The following is a 22,307-nucleotide window of genomic DNA, read 5'->3' as shown; positions in this document are numbered from 1 at the left end:
CTAGTACGCAGGGTGATCGCTGGTTTTGGTGGTCTGAAGGGCCTGTTTCCACGCTGTATCTCTAAAGTCTAAAGCTGGCAAAATCAGCGTTGGGAAATGATATTAAAGGGAACATTTCTCTTGTTCTCTCGTTCTAGTTTCTCCAGGCAATTCTGATTTACATCAATGAACGTAAGGAGCCTTTTCACAAGATTCTCTTCTGTGGTGAAGCTTCGGGGAAGGTTTCCATGTGGCACATTCCCGATGTTCCAATGGCCACGCGTGATGGCTCCCCCCAAGGTAAAAGCAAAGTCTGCCATCTCCCGACTCATTAACAATGTTTGAAACTCTGGCCTTTTGCTCTTTGCGCTATCTATTGTACTTGTGTGTGGCTCCAATGTATACTATGATTTGGTTTGACTGCATAACACATGAACACAAGCTTTTCACTGGATCTCGGTACACGTGACAATAATGTACCAATACCAACACCAACATTTCTTTCCCCAATTTGTTCGAGAATCCAGCTATAGATTAGAACATTGATCATTGAACATTGAACATAGAACATAGAACAGTACAGGAACGGGCCCTTCGGCCCACAATGTTTGTGCTGAATATGATGCCAAGTTAAATTGATTTCATGATCCATATTCCTCCATTCCAATAACTTCCTAGTGCCTATCCTAAAGCTTCTTAAATGGCACTATTGTAACTACCTCCATCACCACTCCTGGCAATGCCTTCCAAGGCTCCACACAAGTCTCTGTGTTAAAAAAACTTGCCCTGCACATCTCCATTAAACTTATTAGTTTATTAAACTTAATAACACCTTTTAGCCATGTCTTCTAGTCTTTGACATTTCTACCCTGCAAAACACATTCTCTGCCTCTCATAATTATGTATACCTCCATCAAGTCTCCCCTCAACCACTGGCGTTCCAGCAAAAACAATCCAAGTCTGTCCAACTTTTCCCTGTAGCTGACAATTCAGGCAACTTTGAGGCAAATCTCCTCTGCACCAATTATGTTCAGATAAATGAAATGTCAACTTTAGAACAAGGATGTATTATTCACTAGCTGCTGCTCATTAAACCTAACTGAAAATACAATGGTTTAGTTATTATTTTTCATTGTATGCAACTGGAAATTGACATTTAAAAAAAAATAAAATGTATTTATTTATTTATTTATTCCGAACAAGTAAAGACATTAAAGACATTAATAGTAACAAAATCGAAATTATCAAACAATTGGACATTACAATCAATATTTACAAAGCAATGAGAAGAACAAAATCAAAGTTCCAATGTCCAACTCTGTGTCTGTACAAGCTCGAAAAGGAGTGAGAAGAAGAATAACTTATTAAATCTCACCCCTTTTCCCCAACACTTCTACCATATTTAAAAATCAATTAATTACTAATAATAATACTACCCTAGGCAATTTCCCGTAATACCTACAGACATATATATATACATACAACTATTATGCACATACAAACTTCATATCTGAAGTACCCAAACATAAGTAAACAATAGTAAAGCAATAGATAAACATTAACCCCCACTTGTCAACCATCCCCTCCATCCCTGTACCCCTTGAAAATTATTTTTTTATATATCATTTTAAAATGATTCATGTTTGTGCATTGCTTTAATTCCCCGTTCAATTTATTCCACACTCCTACTCCACAAACCGAAATACAAAAGGTTTTTCTAGTCGTACGGACTTTTTGTTTCTTAAAGTTAAATATTCCTCTTAAATTATAACCCCCCACACGCTCGTTAAATAATTTTTGAATGTTTCCAGGTAAATTTTTATTTTTGGCCCTAAACATTATCTGAGCTGTTTTGAATGTAACCAAATCTTCTAATTTTAATAATTTTGACTCTAAAAATAATGGATTCGTATGACCCAGATACTTAGCATTATGGATAATACGAATTACTCTTTTTTGCATCATGGTTAATGAGTGTATCGAATTTTTATAGTTATTACCCCAGACTTCTGCACAATAATTTAAGTAGGGTAAAATTAATGAACAATAAAGAATACGGAGTGATTTGTAATCCAGAGCTTGCTTGGCTTTGTATAATACAGAGATACTTTTTGACAATTTTAATTTTACATGTTTAATATGTGATTTCCAGCTTATTTTATCGTCAATTATAACCCCAAGAAATTTATTTTCATGCACTCTTTCAACTTCCACCCCATTTATCTTTATACTTACTAGTGTATTTATTCTACAATTACCAAATAACATTATTTTAGTTTTACTCAGATTTAATGAAATTTTATTCCTATCAAACCATATTTTCAATTTACCCATTTATTTTATTATTTTATCCAATAGCTGTTTTAAATTTTCCCCAGAACAAAAAATATTTGTATCATCTGCAAACAAAACCAGCCTCAAGACATTGGACACATTACAAATATCATTTATGTACATGATAAATCATTTTGGGCCCAGCACTGACTACATTTCCATTGATGATGCATGTTACTAAGTACTTACGTGTTGTTATGTACATGTGGAAATCTGGGCTGGGGTCTTCCAGTCACCTAGTAAACCCATGTAATCTATGGGTCAGGATACAGGGGATGATGTGACTCTTGAGATGGGTGTGTTATAGAATCATAGTCATACAGCATGGAAACAGGCCCTTTGGCCCGCCTTGCCCACGCCGACCAACAAGTCCCATCTACACTAATCCCACCTGCTCGCGTTTCCATCCTCTCTTCAAGAAGGGTTTCGATTATTCAAGAAAGGTCTCGACCCAAAACGCCACCCATTCCTTCTCTCCAGAGATGCTGCCTGTCCCGCTGAGTTACTCCAGCATTTTGTGTCTATCTTCAGTGTGAACCAGCATCTGCAATTCCCCCCTACACATCCACAGTGCACAGATACATGATAAAGGTATTATATTTGTGTACCATATTATATAATAGTACCTATTGTATGTACCGCTTCTAGAGATTAAGATGGTTGCAACGTTGAGCCTACAAGGAGCATTTGAACAGCACAAGATGGCCACAGAAGAAATAACTGACCAGTTGGGTGGACACGTGAATGGGATTCCGTCTGGTTTGATCACAGCCAGTATTTATATTCCAAATCTTGAAAAACTTGTTTGTGGATGTGAAAATGGGCGGATAATAATCACCTTGGGTCTGCAGGCTGCACGAGCCCAACTCCTGGTCGAACATTTTTTCTTAAAAGGTACCTTTATTATTACTTTTATAAAGTCATAGAGTCATACAGCGTGGAAACAGGTCCATCAGCCCAACTTGCCCACGCTGATCATCATGTCCCATCTGCACTAGTCCCGCCTGCCTGCATTTGGCCCATATCCCTCCAAACCTGTCGTATTTGTGTAAATGTTTCTTAAATGTTGCGATGGTACCTGCCTCAACTACCTCCTCCTGTAGCTCGTTCCATGAACCCGCCACCCTTTTGTGTAAAAACTTTACCCCTCAGGTTCCTATTAAATCATTCTACTCTCACCTTAAACCGATGTCCTCTGGTTCTTGATTACCCTACTCTGGGCAAGAGACTCTGTGCACAATCTACCCCATCTATTCCTCTCACAGTTTTGTACACTTCTATAAGATCACCCCTCATCCTCCTGCACTCCAAGGAGCAGAGTCCTCGCCTGCTCAACAGCTTATGTTTTGTTATATTATTATATTTTAAAATAAATTCAGTAGTTCATATATTCTAGGAGCAGAGGTAGGCCATTCAGCCCATCATTTACTTCGCCATTCAATCACGAGTGATCTATTTTGGATTATTTTGGATTACTTCAATATCTCAGTTTACTTTGAAATGTATTGATTTCCACCACCTGATTCCTACACTGATTAGCTTCTTAGCCTTAATCTACCTTGAGCTCTCAGTTTAACACCTTAATTAATTCCTCTCAAACAACCTACCCTCACTTTACTTCCAATATTGATCCTTCTCTGATAGACCACAGATTGGCAATAGGCCAATTCATTCTGTCTATTCTCATGATTCTATACACCTCTATAACACCATCCCTCAGACTCCTGCACTCCAAGTAATAAAGTCCGAGCTTGCCCAACCTCTCCCTTTAGCTCAGGAGCATGAGTCCTGGCAACATACTCGTAAATCTTCTCTGCACTCTTTGCAGCTTTGGACATTCTGCAAGGACATCAGCAATCCCATATATACACTCAGTCCATCATTGGCATATATCACTTAGCATCTGCGTCAGAATCAGAAGCTTACAACTGTCTACTGAATCACAGGCTAGACAAAGAACATACAATAGTACAGCACAGGAACAGGCCCTTCAGCCCACAATGTCTGTGTTGAACATGACGTCGTTAAATGAATCTTCTCTGCCTGCTTCTGATCCATATTACGCCATTCCCTGCATATCCATGCTCTTTCTAAAAGCCTCTTAAACATCACTAATTGTATCTGCCCCCCACCACCACCCCTGCACCGTGTTCCAGGCACCCACCACTCTCTGCGTAAAAAAACTTCTAAAATCTTTTAAACTTAGCCCCTCCACTTTTTGCCGGCTACTCTTTGACATTTCTATATCTGGATAAAAGTTCTGATTGTCTACCTCATCTATGCCCCTCATAAGTTTATATAGTTATATCAGGTCTCCCTTCAACTTCCAACACTCCAGAGAAAATAATCCAAGTTTGTCCAACCTCTCTTTTCCATGACTGGATAGGGCCACAAGGCAGTGGAGGTTTTAAATCAGAGTTTTCCCTCTCCTAGATGGACTGCCTTCCCAGGCTGATGAGCCCCATCTACCCGAGACTCGTGGGGGTGGGAGCGTCTACCTTCCCGTGCAGGTCTATAGCACCTGCCCACTGCCCACAAGTTTAGAAGGATATTAACCAAATGCAGGCAGGTGGGACTAGCATAGATGGGACATTTTGGTTGGCGTGGCCAAGTTGAGCCAAAGGGCATGTTTCCGTGCTGAATGGCTCTATGACTCTAATCCAAAGCTTTATCACCACCATCTTAAAGGCAGTCAGAAAGGGGCAGAAAATGTAGGACTTGTCAGTGTTGCTATGCTCGGTGAACATCCTATTTGGGGCTATGAGGTGCTAACCTAATTCAACAACTTTAACAGAGGTTCTTTTATCCTTGTGTGTGCCATGGGACCTGTTAAATGAATTTTCTTCACATTGTCAGGAATAAAAGGATTTATGTTTGCAGGGTGCACAGGTTTGTTGCCAGAGGGAGTAATAAAATGGAGACTTTGAAGTTATTTGTAACTGGCAAACAGCAGTACCTTCCCTGACAGAAAAGTCCAAAGAATTGTGAACATATTGGGCCAATGTTACTGGCGTGGATAGTTGTTCGACTGCAGTCATATCGACCTGTGGATCCACTGCTGGCAATTGCCACCTGAAAGCAAAGGGTCTGCTTCTCACAATGACCATCCCTGGTCACCCCACACCCATACTTGGCTGATGCAAAAGTGATCTGAATCATCTTCAACTCCAGCCACATGGTTCCAACACCAACAGATTTTAATGAGAAAAAAAAGAAAGAAAAAAAAATGTTAGAATGATATCCTTAACAAGGATTGTAATATAGTTATTTAATATGCAGTATTTAAGAATATTTTTTATGCTTTGTATCATGATGGTGGGTTTATTGGTATTGTTTTGTATTGTTCATATTATTATATAAATAATTGATTACATTTATTTTTAATTCAGATTTTAATGAAGAATCCCTGTCCCTGAAACGCCCCACAAGTTATGACATTTTTTTTGACAAAATTCCAACCCAGCTCTGCCGAATGTTTAAGCCCGCAAGTCCTTAGAGTGTGTGAGGAACCGGAACATCCAGAGAAAATTCACGCGGTCACAGGGAGAATGTACAAGCTCCATACAGACAGCTCCCGTAGTCAGGATCGAACCCAGGACTCTGGTGCTGTAAGGCAGCAACTCTACCGTGCCCACACTGTGCTGCTGTTGAATGTAGTGGGAGGTGGGGGGGGGGGGCGGGGGGGCTGAAAACAAAGAGAGACCATTGGGGACTATAATGAATATTTGGAAATGTTGTCGACGCCCTATATGTGGCGACCCTTTGCATACCTTGTTCATGGTTTACAAAACAAAGCATTTCACTGTGACATGTCACATGTGATAGCAAAGTATCAATCAATGAATGTAATGAAGTCAGGAGCAGTGTAGGATTAGTGCCTGATGTTCGGCAGGGACTCATTCGGGCCGAAGGGGGCTTATCTCTACATTGTATAGTGATGTCTATGGGAACTCATTGCTGACCAATGTTTGTCCTCGCAGCCTGGTTGCCACACAGGATTCTGGTGGGCCACTGTGGCCGAGTGACCTGCCTCCTCCACCCGCACAGTAAATCTGCCACCTTCGACCCCAGCTGGTTGGTGTCAGGAGACGAAGACTCGTGCGTGATCTCGTGGGACATGTTCAAAGGGGAGGTCCTGCACAGATTTGTCCTGCACGCGGGGGCCGTTCTGAACCTGTCCGTGTGTCCAGAGGAATGCAGTGTAAGTAAATGATAAGTGTAGGATGGAACTGCAGATGCTGGTTTACCGAAGATAGACACAAAGTGCTGGAGCAATTCAGCGGGACAGGCAGCATCTCTGGAGAGAAGGAATGGGTGATGTTTCAGGTCGAGACCCTTCTTCAGACAGAGGTTCTGGGGAGAGGGGGATGAGATAAATGGAAGGGTAAGGTGTGAAAAAGACAGATCAAGGCAGACGATGCTTTAGGAAATATAGAATGGTTCATTGTTGGCTGTGGGGATGGTGACAACGAGGCATAAAAAACATCACATGAAAACATTAAAAAATTAATCAGGATAGTGAAACTAGTCAGAGAACGAGGATGGGGGAGGGAAAGCAAGGTTTACTTGAAGTTAGAGAAATCAGAATTCATACCACTGCCCAATCTGCCCAAAGCGAAATACGAGGTGCTGCTCCTCCAATTTGAGTTTGGCCTCACTCTGACAGTGGAGGAGGCCCAGGACAGAAAGGTCAGTATATGGTACACAACATCTATTAGAGTATATGCTGACTACACTCCTGCACCTTCGGGTCTGAAGAAGGGTCTCGACCAGAAACGCCACCTATTCCTTCTATCCAGGGATGCTGTCTGTCCCGCTGAGTTACTCCAGCATTTTGTGTCTATCCTTATAAGTAATTAGAAGCTGCATGTAAATGATCGCTTGTCCATTGAGTCCTTAGCTTCATTTTGACATACTGGGACATTAATAAACCATTGATTTAGTGCTGAAGTAAAGTCACGATATTGATGTTGATATAAAAATGTTATGTACTAAACATTTTCATTATTGTATTTAACATTGTAATAGCTTCTAAATGGATGTAATGCATGCAGTAATGGGGTGTTTATAATCATTTTCTAGCTGGATGTACATATAGAAGACCACATCAATATATTTTCTGGCAGAGTGCCGAATGTAATGAGAGCTTTGTCCCAGTGCAGGGTTCTGCATATGTTTAGCTTTATCCACATTGAGCCCAGAAGTCATTTTCTAATCACCCTGCTCTGCCCCTGCCCTTAATCCTCACCACCAACGTCGCAGTATTCGCCAAGCTGAGACAACTGCAGATTAATTTTTATGATGACACATTTCAGTCGGGGCGCGGTAGGGCGGCAGTAATTGGTCGCACTTCACCTGGGCGGGGGTAGGGACATGTGGTGCGATTCCTGCCTCTCATTGTTCTTCAGCTGCCCTCGTACCTTCGAGGTCCGGACATCCCTGTGCTGACAGGAAACTCTCATAGAGTCATAGATTAAACAGGCCCTTCAGTCCAACTTGCCCACACCGGCCAACATGTCCCAGCTAAACTAGTCCCACCAGCCTGCGCTTGGTCCATATCCCTCCAAACCTGTCCTATCCATGTACCCGTCTAACTGCTTCTTAAACGATGGGATAGTCCCAGCCTCAACTACCTCCTCTGGCAGCTTGTTCCATACACCCACCGCCCACTCCGGCTGCACTGCCACCTCTCACGGTGAGACGACACATGGAGAATGTAAAGATGACTTGGAGTTATCCCTGGAGGCACAGCTAACCGAGGCAGCAATGCTCTTTAACAAGGATAAGTTTACTGTTAGTTTAATTTAGTGATACAGCGCGGAAACAGGCCCATCGGCCCACCGAGTCTGGGCCGACCAGCTATCCCCACACATTAACACTATCCTACACGCTAGGGACAATTTACACTTATACCAAGCCAATTAAACTACAAACTTGTACATCTTTGGAGTGTGGGAGAAAACCAAAGATCTCGGAGAAAGCCCAAGCAGGTCGTGGGGAGAACGTACAAACTCCATACAGACAGCATGGAACCCGGGTCTCTGGCATTATACGGCAGCAACTCTACCACTGCTCCACTGTTCCGCCCCAAGTCTTGTAGGTCTTGTAAGCCATGTAAGCCATGGAGGAGGTGTTCATCCTAATGGGGATTTCCTTTATTAACAAGGAATATGTTTGAACTGATACCGTTGCCTCCTCTCTGCTATTTTTGATCAGGTTTGTATACATCAATTGGTGAGCTTTGCTGATGAGCCATGCACATATTTTTCATTCCTAACTGGTCCCTAACTGATTAGCATGCAGGATCTGAACAAGGGTTTTGACCCAAAACTTCACCTATTCCTTCTCTCCAGAGATGCTGCCTGACCCACTGAGTTACTCCAGCATTTTGTGTCTTTCTTTGGTGCAAACCAGCATCTGCAGTTAAGTTTAGTTTAGTTTAGTTTAGAGATACAGTGCAGAACCAGACACTCCGGCTCACCGACCAGCGACCCCCGCACATTAACACTAGGTTACACACACTGGGAACAATTATTTTACATTTCTACCAAGCCAATTAACTTAGAAACCTGCACGTCTTTGGAGCGCGGGAGGAAACCGAAGATCTCGGGGAAAACCCACGCAGGTCACGGTGAGAACGTACAAACTCCGTGCAGTTCCCTCCTGCACAAGGATATTTCAGGCGTAGGAAGGAACTGCAGATGCTGGTTTACAACGAAGATAGACACAAAATGCTGGAGTAACTCCGCAGGTCAGGCAGCATCTCTGGAGAAAAGGAATAGGTGAAGTTTCGGGTCGAGACCTTTCTTCAGACTGAGAGTCAGGGGAGAGGGAAACTAGAGGTATGAAAAGGTAGGGTACAGTTAAGAATCAACTATGGAGACACAAGGAATCGTGCTGGAATCTTGTGTAGCTGGATTAACCCAACAGGTCAGGCAGCATCTCTGGAGGGCATGTATAGGCGATGTTTTGGATCAGGACCATTGTTCAGATGCAAGCATAATGTACCACTTCTATTTCTCTCCTTGAGGGGATTTAGTGAATCAGAATAGTGTTCATAACAGTCCATTTGTTCCATAGTTATCATGATATTGATCCTTCTTATTGCAGCATTACTAATAATAATAATAATGGATGGGATTTATATAGCACCTTTCTAATACTCAAGGCGCATTACTGTACATAGACAATACATAGAAACATAGAAACATAGAAAATAGGTGCAGGAGTAGGCCATTCGGCCCTTCGAGCCTGCACCGCCATTCGATATGATCATGGCTGATCATCCAACTCAGTATCCTGTGCCTGCCTTCTCTCCATACCCCCTGACCCATTTAGCCACAAGGGCCACATCTAACTCCCTCTTAAATATAGCCAATGAACTGGCCTCAACTACCTTCTGTGGCAGAGAATTCCAGTGATTCACCACTCTCTGTGTGAAAAATGTTTTCGTCATCTCGGTCCTAAAAGATTTCCCCCTTATCCTTAAACTGTGACCCCTTGTTCTGGACTTCCCCAACATCGGGAACAATCTTCCTGCATCTAGCTTGTCCAACCGCTTAAGAATTTTGTAAGTTTCTATAAGATCCCCCCTCAATCTTCTAAATTCTATCGAGTACAAACCGAGTCTATCCAGTCTTTCTTCATATGAAAGTCCTGACATCCCAGGAATCAGTCTGGTGAACCTTCTCTGTACTCCCTCTATGGCAAGAATGACTTTCCTCAGGATTTATAGGATTTAAATCTCTCCTGTTTTTGTCAGCAGGTAATTTATTAGTACATTTTCTTTCCAAATAAAGCACAATATATATAATGGGAGGCCAGGCCAGGGTAGGGTTTTATTCTATAGAGCACAGGAAACTGAGGGGTGATCTTATAGAGGTGTACAAAATCATGAGGGGAATAGATCGGGTGAATGCAGAGTCTTTTACTCAGAGTCAGGAAATCAAGATTCTAAACCAGCATAGATTGAAAGTGAGAGAGGAAAATTTTAATAGGAATCTGAGGGGCAACCTTTTTACACAAAGAGGGTAGGAGTATGGAATCAGCTGCCAGAGAATGTGGTTGACGCAGGTATAACACTTAAAAGACACTGACAAGTGCATGGATGGGAAAGATTTAGGATATGGGCCAAATATGGGCAAATTGGACTAACTTAGATGGAGCATCTCAGTTGGCATGGATGAGTTGGGCCGAAGTGCCTGTTTGCGTGCTGTGTGACCCTATGCCTCTATAACGCTTCATCACTTACCTACGTGTGAGATGGGAACATCTGTTTGCTATTGACTTGCATTTAAAGAGGAACTAACCACGAGTTACAGAGGCAGAGTTAGGCCCTTCGGCCCATCAAGTCTCCTCCGCCATTCAATCTTGGATGGATTAATGGATGATGCCGTGGATTAATGGTGCCGTTCATTTTCTTCCAACAGCCAGAGATGCACCAGGCCATTTGCTGTGTGGCAAATGATAACTCTGTGGCACTGCTGAGCCTCCAATGTCGAACATGTCTGATGCATGCAAGGAAGCATCTGTCACCAGTGCAGATAATAAAGTGGCGTCCGGCAGAGGCTCTCCTGATAGTGGAGTGTATAGATGGAGCCGTCTATGTCTGGGACATCGAGACAGGTAAGCAAATATCGCCCAAACACTCTTATATACCTTGCAAAATCTCTCGAAGAATGTTTCCTTACGATACATTATTAATTTCCTGTGATAGACACAAAATGCTAGAGTAACTCATCGGGACAGGCAGCATCTCTGGAGAGAAGGAATGGGTGATGTTTCGGGTCGAGACCCTTCTTCAGACTAGTCAGGGGAAAGGGGAATGAGAGATATAGATAGTGATGTAGAGAGATATAGAACAAATTAATGAAAGATATGCAAAACAGTAACTTTGATAAAGGGAATAGGCTGTTGTTAGCTGTTTGCTAGGTGAGATCAGGAACCTTTTTGCAACTTGGGTGGGAGACGGATGGAGAGAGAGGGAGCGTAAGGGTTAATTGAAGTTAGAGAAATCAATATACATATCACTGGGTTGTAAACTGCCCAAGCGAAATATGAGATGCTGTTCCTCCAATTTGCTGTGATTGACACAAATACTGAAGGAACTCAACGGGACAGGCAGCATCCCTACATAGAAGGAATGGGTGACCTTCTGGGTCGAGACCCTTCTTCAGACTTCAGTCTCGACCCAAAGCGTCACCCATTCCTTCTATTCAGAGATGCTGCCTGACCTGCTGAGTTTCTCCATCAGTTTGTGTCTATCTTCGGTGTAAACGCAGCATCTGCAGTTGCTTCCTTCACGTTAATTTCCTGTGCGTTTATCAGCAGAGTAATTAATATGCTGTGGGCTATTAACACTTATTTGGAGCTGGCAATATTGATAACCATATACATACTACAGAGAAAACAACTCCTGTCTGTCAGTCTCTCTCCCGTTGAGCATTCATATTCCACTCTTGAGTCAGAGACTCTCAATCTTTATTCAACAACAGCAATTTCAATTTATATAACATCTCTTATGTTGTAAAATGTTCCAAATGTCCTTCACAGGAACACCATTTAAAAACCTTTGACGTTGAGCCACGTTCTAAGATGTTAGCACGCGGTGATCGATTGCCCAGTCGAAGACATTTTTAACAAACATCTTAAGGGAGGGAAATTGATGATGAGGTAAAGAGGGTTAAGGAGGAAATTCCAGAGCTTAGGGCCAAGGCTTCGGAACAAGCTGCTGCATGTGAAGTAGTCACGACAACCAGAGATGCAGAAGAGGCCAGAATTGGAGGAAGGTAGAAATCTCAAAGGATTACAGGCCTGGAGGAGGTTTGTAGCAATGGAACTGACAAGTCCATCGGGGATTCGATGAAACAGAGCTGGGGATTTTAAAATCTCAGCTTTTCACCGCAATTTCTGTTTGAAGCCGGCTGGTGTGAGGAGACTTAATTTTCTTGGGATTTGGTACAACTTTGAAGTATGGAGGGACTGGCTAATTCCCTCCGCCTCTGAATGCTGATGTGACAATGTGAAATACTGCCAACATTTAAATATTGTCAAGAATCAACAGAGTGTCATTGCCATGTATATACTGTATACGACAGAACAATGAAATTCTTACGTGCTGCAGCTTAATAGACCAGTAAATGCAATAACATACTGATAATACACCATAATCAAATTATACAATCAACTAATATCAGTAATATTAGGTCACCATGATAGAGCAAAGCACGATGCACAGGCATTAGAGAACTACACACACTCAATAGATGATCATAGTTGCTGAGGTTAGTGTTGTGTGGTGTTCAAGGGTTATGGGGAGAAGGCAGGAGAATTGGGTTAGGTGGGAGAGATAGATCAGCCATGATTGAATGGTGGAGTAGACTTGATGGGCCGAATGGCCTAATTCTGCTCCTATCACTTCTTACCTTCTGACCTTATAAGAGCAGGATGGAGATTCAAGGAACTGCAGATGCCGGAATCGTGCGCAAAATACAAAGTGCTGGAGGAACCCAGCGGGTTGGGCAGCACCTGCAGAGGGAAGAGATAGGTGACGTTTCAGGCCAGGATCCTTCTTCAGAAAATAGCAGGACGATCAGTCTAGAACGCACTACATGAGCCTTATAGCTCCAGAGTCCAGGGTTTGATCCTGTCCGCGGATGTTGTCTGTGTGGAGTTTGCACGTTCTCCCATTGGCCGCGTGGGTTTCCTCCAGGTGCTCCGGTTTCCTCCCACATCCGAAAGACTTGCGGGTTCGCGGTCTAATGGGCTCCTCTGTAAACTGCCCCAAGTGTGCGCTGAGGAGGCGAGGATCGGATGCGAAAGTGCGATTACATAGAACCTGTGTGAACAAGGTGATCGATGGTCAGCGCGGACTCGGCGGGCCGAAGGGCCTGTTTCCAAGCTGTATCTCTGAGCTAAACTAAATCTGAACTAAACTAAAACATGTCTTGTAAATGAAGCCAAGAATGGAGTAATTAAAAACCTCTAGGGCGTCTCTTGCGTGCGGGCTCAGTGGACTATTACTAACCGGACTGCGCTTAGTGATGGCAATACTCTACTGGACTGTGTGTAAGTAATGCCCCTGTCCCACTTAGGAAACCTGAACGGAAACCTCTGGAAACTTTGCGCCCCACCCAAGGTTTCTGTGTGGTTCCCAGAGGTTTTTGTCAGTCTCCCTGCCTGCTTCCACTACCTGCAACCTCCGGCAACCACCTGCAACCTCCGGGAACCGCACAGAAATCTTGGGTGGGGCGCAAAGTCTCCAGAGGTTTCCATTCAGGTTTCCTAAGTGGGACAGGGGCATAAAGGACTTCACTCTGCATTTGCACGAGTGACAATAATGCCCCATTAAACCGTTGAATAGGCAGCAGCAATCTGGTAAACAAAGGCTTTAATATCTAGGACCTTCATGCGTATCAGAGTACAGGATGTTTTTTATATCTGAGAATAACTGTATTCCTTTGTTTTTTTAAAGAAATCTGTAACTATGAAAAAATCTGATTGTTTCCCAGCCCTACACACCACCTAGTGAAATATTTTATTCACTGCTTTCAAAACAAAAGCTTGAGGTTTTGTTTGCAGAAGACAATTTTGTATGTGAAATGCAAAAATGTAGAAGGGTTGTTAGATAATGATTGAATTTAGCTTATCTGTGACACCACCACAGTGTATTGGTTTTCTTGTCTCCTATGATTACAGTCGTAACATTCTGAAATCACTTTTCTGAATTTTGCAACGAAAGCTTGCATTTCCACGATGTCTTTGTTGTGGGGGAAAGATTAGATGGGTCTTCAGGGAAATATTAACATGTTTTGACACCGAGTCACGTAAACATAGAAATATAGAAAATAGGTGCAGGAGTAGGCCATTCGGCCCTTCGAGCCTGCACCGCCAATCGATATGATCATGGCTGATCATCCAACTCAGTATCCCATCCCTGCCTTCTCTCCATACCCCCTGATCCCTTTAGCCACAAGGGCCACATCTAACTCCCTGTTAAATATAGGCTATGAACTGGCCTCAACTACCTTCTGTGGCAGAGAATTCCACAGATTCACCACTCTCTGTGTAAAAAATGATTTTCTCATCTCGGTCCTAAAAGACTTCCCTCTTATCCTTAAACTGTGACCCCTAGTTCTGGACTTCCCCAACATCGGGAACAATCTCCCTTTAGCCACAAGGGCCACATCTGTGACCCCTAGCCTGTCCAACCCCATAAGATATTAAGATATTAAGGAGATAGTAAGGCCAATGGCCTAAAGTGTAGGTAGACACAAAAAGCTAGAGTAACTCAGCAAGTCAGACAGCTTCTCTGGAGAAAATGAATAGGTGACATTTCGGGTTGCGACCCTTCTTCAGATGGAGAGTGACCTAAAGTGGTCCTGGTGGCAGGATCCTGAAGGAAGGAAGCAAGTTAGATCAGTGAAGAGGTTCAGGGAGGGAATTTCATTATTGCCAGGTGAAGGCTTGGCCATCGATTGAGAAATAATTCGAATTGGTAACGATCAAGAAGCAGGGCTTGATAACATTAGGACATTGAACAGCACAGCGCAAGAACAAGTCCTTTAGCCCACGATGGCCTTGCCCAAAAACTAATGTGTAGGAAGGAACGGCAGATGTTGGTTTAAACCGAAGATAGACACAAAATACTGGAGTTAAAGCCCTGTCCCACGGTACGAGTTCATTCCAAGAGCTCTCCCGAGTTTGCCCTGATTCGAACTCGGAGATTTACGGTAATGTCCACTCGGGGCTCTCGTGAACATTTTTCAACATGTTGAAATATCTTCACTAGTCTTCCCGTGCTTACCTGCTGTTAGCGTTACGAGCCGCTAAGAGACGTCCCCGAGCTCCGACGTACCCGCTACGTTCATGCTCCATGCTTACCACGAGTTCGATTTTTTTTAAACTCGGGAGAGCTCTTGGAATGAACTCGTACCGTGGAACAGGGCTATAACTCAGCAGGTCAGGCAGCATCTCTGGAGAGAAGGAATGGGTGACGTTTCGGGTCCAGACCCTTCTTCAGACTGAGTTAAACTAATCTCTGCCTGCACAGGGTCCATGAGAAGGACTTTCTTTTGCCAGAGGGGGGTGAATCTGTGGAATTTATTGCCACCGATGGCTGTGTTGGCCAAACCATTGGGTACTTTTAATGCAGAGGTTGATAGGTTCTTGATTAGTAAGGGCGTCAAAGCATATAGGGAGAAGAAACTGTTGCTCTTCACAGATGTCATATGAATAGTTGAATGTTTCCACCATTTTCAGTTTCCCCATTTTGTTGTGTTTCTATTAAAATCACCTTTTTTTCCAGGGCCTTGCATGATAACCCTGCTAAATATGTGCTCATTATGGATCAGAGAATAGTCAAAATACTTCAAAACAATAGCAATTCGTTGGCTGAGAATTTCATTCAGAGAACTCTTAGGATGACCAGATGCTACATAAATGGCTTTTTCTTTCCCCATTGACCCGAGAGATGAAACCACAAAGTGCTGGAGTAACTCCACGAGTCAGGCAGCATCTCTGGAAGACATGGATAGGCAACGTTTTGGATTGGGTTATTTATTCAGACTGGTTGTAATAGAGGGTCGAAGCTGGAAAATAAGTGAGGATGGGACATGGCCTGGAAGTGATAGGTGTATACACAAGCAACTGCAGATGCTGGTTTACAAGAAGACACAAAGTGCTGGAGTAACTCAGCAAGTCAGGCAGCATCTCTGGAGAATGTGTTTTGGCAACATTTCGGGATGGGAGGTGATTGGCAAATGGGCGAACAAAGGAAAAAAAAGATGAAAGGGTATCACATAAGGAAAGGAGTGAAATGTGAAGCTGGAGGAAGGAATTTTGGGGAATGGGTGGTGAGGGATTGGGTAGAGGAGTGGGATAGTGGGAGGAATGGATGATCACCTGATGGGGCAGAGAGAAGGGAGGGGAAGAAAAGGAGGGGTGAAGATTTAGTTTAGTTTTGTTTAGAGATACTGCGCGGATACAGGCCTTTCGGCCCACCGAGTCTGTGCCAACCAGAGATCCCCGCACACTAAAGGGCCTGTCCCACTGTTCGAGGTAATTCAAGAGTTCTCCCCTGATTCGAACTCGGAGAATTACGGTAATAGCCGCTCGTAGGTACTCGGGGCTCTCGTAGACATTTTTCAACATGAAAAATCTTCACGCGTCTTCCCGAGCTTACCGCGTTTCCCGAGTACCTGCCGTTAGCGATACGAGCCGCTAAGAGACGTCCCGAGCTCCGACGTACCCGCTACGTACATTCTACGCGCTTACCACGAGTTTGTTTTTTTTTTAAACTCGGGAGGGCTCTTGAGTTACCTCGTACAGTGGGACAGGACCCTTAACACTATCCTACACACATTAGGGGCAATTAAAATTATACCAAGCCAATTAGCTTACAAACCTGTGCGTCCTTGGAGTGTTGGAGGAAACTGGAGATCCCGGAAAAAGCCCACGGGGAGAACGTACAAATTCTGTACGAACAGCATCCGTCGTCAGGATCGAACCCGGGTGACTGGCGCTGTAAGGCAGCAACTCTACCGCTGCACCACCTTTGTTACCGAAAATTGCAGAATTCAATGTTCATACCATTGGGTTGTAAGCTATTGAAGTGAGATATAAGTGAGGCAGAGTGGAAACAAGCCCTTCATACCCACACTCACCAAAATAGTGAACAGTTGTAGAGTCGGGAACTAATTCTTGCGGCACTACGGAAGATTGACACAAAAAGCTGGAGTAACTCAGCGGGACAGGCAGCATCTCTGGATAGAAGGAATGGGTGATGTTTCGGGTCTGAAGAAGGGTCTCGACCCGAAACGTCACCCATCCCTTCTCTCCAGAGATGCTGCCTGTCCCGCTGAGTTACTCCAGCATTTTGTGTCTACCTTCGGTGTAAAACCAGCATCTGCAGTTCCTTCCTATACTTCGTAGTTTCTCCCTCTGCTATTCTTGCAAGCTTTCCTTCAGAGGCTCATTTATAGTCAGACGGAGGCTGAATCGGTGTGAAGGGGTGGGTAGTGTAGGTATATAAGGTGCTCATGTTCAGCGGCCTTTATGATTTATGAAAGCAGCAAACAATAATGCACTCTTTGTGAGTCGCACTGGCCATGTTGGGCCACTCCAATTCTTTTGTTCTTCGCTGGTGTTTCAGCAAGAGCAGTTTAAATTAAGATGTCGAGGGAAAATGCCCGAGGAAGGCACCAGGTACAGCTCTGCTCAGTGCATTAGCTGCTAGATCTAATCAATAAAAGTGTCAGGCCGAAATGTTACACAAGGTCACACTAAGCCTAAGTGAGGTCTATGAAAGAATGAATTTGCCCTCTCTTCTGATCATTAGTTTAGCCAGATGACAAGCATTCGAGGTCAGCTCTCTGTAATACTCCGTTATAATTTAGTGCATATGTCAATGCGTTTTTGGACTTCTCTAACTTTCATTACTTTGGGATTTGAAACAGGGGTTTGGGCGTTAGTTCCAATCCCTCATTCCAACCACAAATGCTGTTTTAGAACAAGGAAAGGCTGCCAGTATCGAAAAGTGTTTTATATATAAAAATGATAGATGTAGCTTTGCATTCCACATCACACCTGCAGCTCGTTAATGCTTCTTTTATTACCTCATGGGCATGTGTGCTCAGAAAGTCTGTGGTCAAAAGCACCTACAATTACTTCAATACAATAGGGCGCTAATGGTAGAGTTGCTGCCGTACAGCACCAAGGGTTCGATCCTGACTACGGGTGCCGTCTGTACAGAGTTTGTACGTTCACCGTGACCTGCGTGGGTTTTCTCCAGGTGCTCAGCTTTCCTCCCACGCCTCAAAGACATACTGGTTTGTGGGTTAATTGACTGAGTAAAATTGTCTCTAGTTCCGATCCATCCCGACGTCAGAGTTTCGACCATCCCAACAAGAGGGCTTGTACATCAGGCGATCAGTAGCGGCAATAATAATAATAATAATAATAAATACTTTATTGATCCCCTCAGGGAAATTCAGATGTCCAGAAGCTCCCAACCAACAAACCCACAGATTCAAAACGAACGCAGACAGAAAATACATAGAATACAATGTGGACACTACCTGAGAGCAATAAATACTTAAAAAGACCAATAATTAACAGTTAAAAATTAATAATTGCAAAATGCATCCCCCTACAGCCTAGCGGTCCGAATTATAAAATCTAATGGCTGCAGGGGTGAAGGATCTCCTGAACCGCTCCGTTCTACAGGGCAGGGAGAGGAGCCGGTTGTTGTTCCGAGTGCTCTTTTGACTCTCCAGAATTACATGGAGGGGATGCCCGGGGTTTTTCAGGATGACCTGCACCTTGTGCCTCATACGCCTCTCAAGCACATCCATCCCAGAGCCTACTCTCCCCTCCAGCACTGAGCTAGCTCGTTTAACCAGTTTGACCAGCTTCCTATTGTTTTTTGCACTAATGCTGTTGCCCCAGCAGACAACAGCGTAGAAAATAACACTTGCAACCACTGTGTTGTAAAACATGTGCAGCATATCCTTACACACATTGAAGGATTTGAGCCTTGCAACTACAAGATACAAGATGCATTTGTTTGTCACATGTGCCAGTTGGCACAGTGAAATGTGTGATCACCATCCAGCCATACCATAAACTACGGTGAGTTCATTACCGCCAACCACAGGTGAAGAAATGATGAGAGGGATAGACAGAGTTGACGTGGACAAGCTTTTCCCACTGAGAGTAGGGAAGATTCAAACAAGAGGACATGACTTGAGAATTAAGGGACAGAAGTTTAGGGGTAACATGAGTGGGAACTTCTTTACTCAGAGAGTGGTAGCTGTGTGGAATGAGCTTCCAGTGGAAGTGGTGGAGGCAGGTTCGATTTTATCATTTAAAAATAAATTGGATAGGTATATGGACGGGAAAGGAATGGAGGGTTATGGTCTGAGTGCAGGTAGATGGGACTAGGGGAGAATAAGTGTTCGGCACGGACTAGAAGGGCCGAGATGGCCTGTTTCCGTGCTGTAATTGGTATATGGTTATATGGTTATAAGAAAGGATAAAGATTGACGGAACGTTACTGCCTTCCATCACAGTGAAGGACGTTGATTCCACTGTGTGGTGGATGTTTATGTTAAATTCTATTATGTATTGTGTCCTTTTTGATTGTATGGTTGCATGGTGACTCATTTACACTGTACCTTAACTGGTGCATGTGACAAATAGATGTGAACTTGAACTTGAACATAGTGTGTGTAGGATAGTGTTAGTATGCGGGGATCGCTGGTCGGCATGGACTCGATGGGCTGAAAGGCCTGTTTCCGCGCTGTATCTCTAAATTAAACTAAACTAAAACCGATGTTTGGAAATGGAAGAGATTACATCGTGCACATATGACTGATCGGGAATAAATTGCAAGGCAGTGATCATTAAATTTTCCAATTACCAGTGAGGGTTCCAAAGAGTACAATGATAATCAGGATGTTTATTTTTCTCAACAGAGGAATACTGAAGTTCTGGAATGGTTTATTTCTCTGTTGCAATGGGAATAATTGATTGTTCTAACTTGAAAGGAAAATGGGTGCAGCAAAGTGTAAACTCCACAGTGTGATAAGCAAAGAACTGCTGTATCATAGAACATAGATAGACACAAAAAGCTGCAGTAACTCAGCAGGACAGGCAGCATCCCTGGAGAGAAGGAATGGGTGACGTTTAGGGTCAAGACCCTTCCAGACTAGTTAGGAAAAAGGGAAACGAGAGATATAGACGATGACGTAGAGAGATAAAGAACAATGAATGACATTTTTTTAAAATAAAGTGACAATGACAAAGGAAACAGGCCATTGTTAGCTGTTTGCTGGGTGAAAACAAGAAGCTGGTGGGGGTGGGATGGATTGAGAGGGAATGCCAGGGTGACTTGAAGTTAGAGAAATCAAAAATCATACCACTGGGCTGTAAGCTGCCCAAGCGGAATATGAGATGCTGTTCTGGAACATAGAAGAATACAGATAGACACTCCGCAGGTCAGGCAGCAACTCAAGTCAGGTGATAATCTCTGGATTCCACAGAGCCATTGCCTGTCCTGCTGAGTTACTCCAGCATTTTGTGTCTATCTTCGGTGTAAACCAACATCTGCAGTTTCTTCCTTTGCAGAGAACAGTATATCACAGCAACTGGCCCTTCGGCCCACAATGTCTGTACTGTACCACCACTTATCTGCCTGCACATAATGCATTTCCCTGCGTGCCCATGTGCCTGTCCAAATGCATCTTAAATGCCACTAACACGTATGGCATGGAAGAATTTTGGAGGAGTGGCATTATTTGCTCAGAGACTGAACTTTACACACCTGAGACTAGTTGGCTTATGGGAGCTCTCTTATGAATGGGCCAGGTGAATTAAATCATAATTTGGAGTTTAAGTACTTAAGACAGGCAATTATAGTGTAATGCATTGCTGGAGCTGCTAGTTTGCAAAAATAAAAGGTCAGTAGAGGTATTGTTGTGCCCCTGTCCCACTTAGGAGACCTAAACAGCAACCTCTGGTGACCTTGCCCGACACCCAAAAAATAAATCAAGGTCGAGGTGACCTACAACCTCCTACCACCTCCCACGCATATGTTGAAAACCTTCCTCGACTCTGAAGAAAACCGGCTTCGACTAGACCTGCGACAAAAAAATTATCAATTTTTAAAACGCCAACCTATTTTTAGTCGAGGCCGGTTTTAATCATGATGAAAAAATAGCAGCAGCCTAGATGAAGCCTCGACCACTGCGGAAACCACTTTCGACCATTAGGGAGAGTGACCAAAACCTCCGGGGACCTCATGGAAACCTTAGGTGGTGGGCAAGGTCACCAGAGGTTGCTGTTTAGGTCTCCTAAGTGGGACAGGGGCTTTAGTCTGCTAAAAAACAATGCTATCTTGGTGTTATAAGGTGGAAGAGCTATAAGGGCATAAGTGATAGGGTTAAAATTAGGCCATTTGGCCCATCAAGTCTACTCCACCATTCAATCATGGCTGATCTATCACTCCCTCCTAACCCCATTTTCCTGCCTTCCCATAAACTGTGACACCCGTACTAATCAAGAATTTATCTATCTCTGCCTTAAAAATATCTAGAGAGGGGAGAGAGGGTGTCAGAGAGGATGTCAGTGGATAGTACAGGGAACATTTAGGTGGATGTTGCCAGGACACAAGAGCCTGAGCTGAGGGGAGAGGTTGGACAGGCGAGGACTTTAATCCTTGGAGTGCAGGAAGGAGGTTGGGTGTATAACATAATGAGGGAAAAGATAGGGTGAATGCATACGGTCTTTTGTCCCAGGGTAGGGGAATCGAGAACTGGAGGGTAAAGGTTTAAGGTGAGGGAGGAAAGATTTAATAAGAACCTGAGGGGTTACCTTTTTACACAAATGGTGGTGGGTGTATGGAACGAGTTGCCGGAGTAGGTAATTGAGGCAGGTATTATTGCTAAGTTTAGGAAGCATTTGGACAGGTACATGGATAGGACAGGATTGGAGGAATATAGGCCAAACGCAGGCTTTTGAGATGCAGTGTGGAAACAGGTAACTTTGACCCACAGAGTCTGTGTCGACCAGCGGTCACCCCATGCACTAGTACTACCCTACGCAGTAGGGACAATTTACAATTATGCAGAAGCCAATTAACCCACAAACCTGTATGTCATTGGAGTGTGGGAGGAAACTGGAGCACCCGGAGAAAACCCACATGGTCACAGGGAGAACGTACAAACTCTGTGCAGACAGCACCTGTAGTCAGGATCAAACCCAAGTCTCTGGCGCTGTAAGGCAGAAACTTTACTGTTGCGCCACTATGCCGCTCCTGAAGTTAACGTAATCAAAGAGTTGTCCCACCCCAATCATTCCTCCCTCCTCCTCCTCCCCCTCCCATCAGACAGGTGCTTGCAAGCATGTACCACCAAGATTTGGAAACAAATCTTCCCCTCTGTTGTTAGGCTTCTGAACGGTCCTTCCATAAGCTAGGGTACTCAGCTTATTACTCA

At 43.7% G+C, this 22,307-nt stretch overlaps 1 protein-coding gene across 1 annotated transcript in view; it reads left to right on the top strand.

The window, feature by feature from the left end:
• wdr72 (WD repeat domain 72) overlaps nt 1-22,307 on the top strand; it is a 132,131-nt gene that overhangs the window by 20,956 nt on the left and 88,868 nt on the right. The window contains exons 9-12 of the mRNA XM_033050108.1: nt 138-279; nt 2,962-3,207; nt 6,294-6,514; nt 10,743-10,938. Of these exons, the coding sequence (XP_032905999.1) occupies nt 138-279; nt 2,962-3,207; nt 6,294-6,514; nt 10,743-10,938 (805 nt within the window). The remainder of the gene's footprint in view (nt 1-137; nt 280-2,961; nt 3,208-6,293; nt 6,515-10,742; nt 10,939-22,307) is intronic.

The sequence above is a fragment of the Amblyraja radiata genome, chromosome 34 (assembly GCF_010909765.2).
Source record: "Amblyraja radiata isolate CabotCenter1 chromosome 34, sAmbRad1.1.pri, whole genome shotgun sequence".
In the NCBI taxonomy this organism is placed as follows: domain Eukaryota; kingdom Metazoa; phylum Chordata; class Chondrichthyes; order Rajiformes; family Rajidae; genus Amblyraja; species Amblyraja radiata.
Note: the sequence above shows the minus strand (reverse complement) of the source record. Positions and strands in the feature narration are given on the sequence as shown.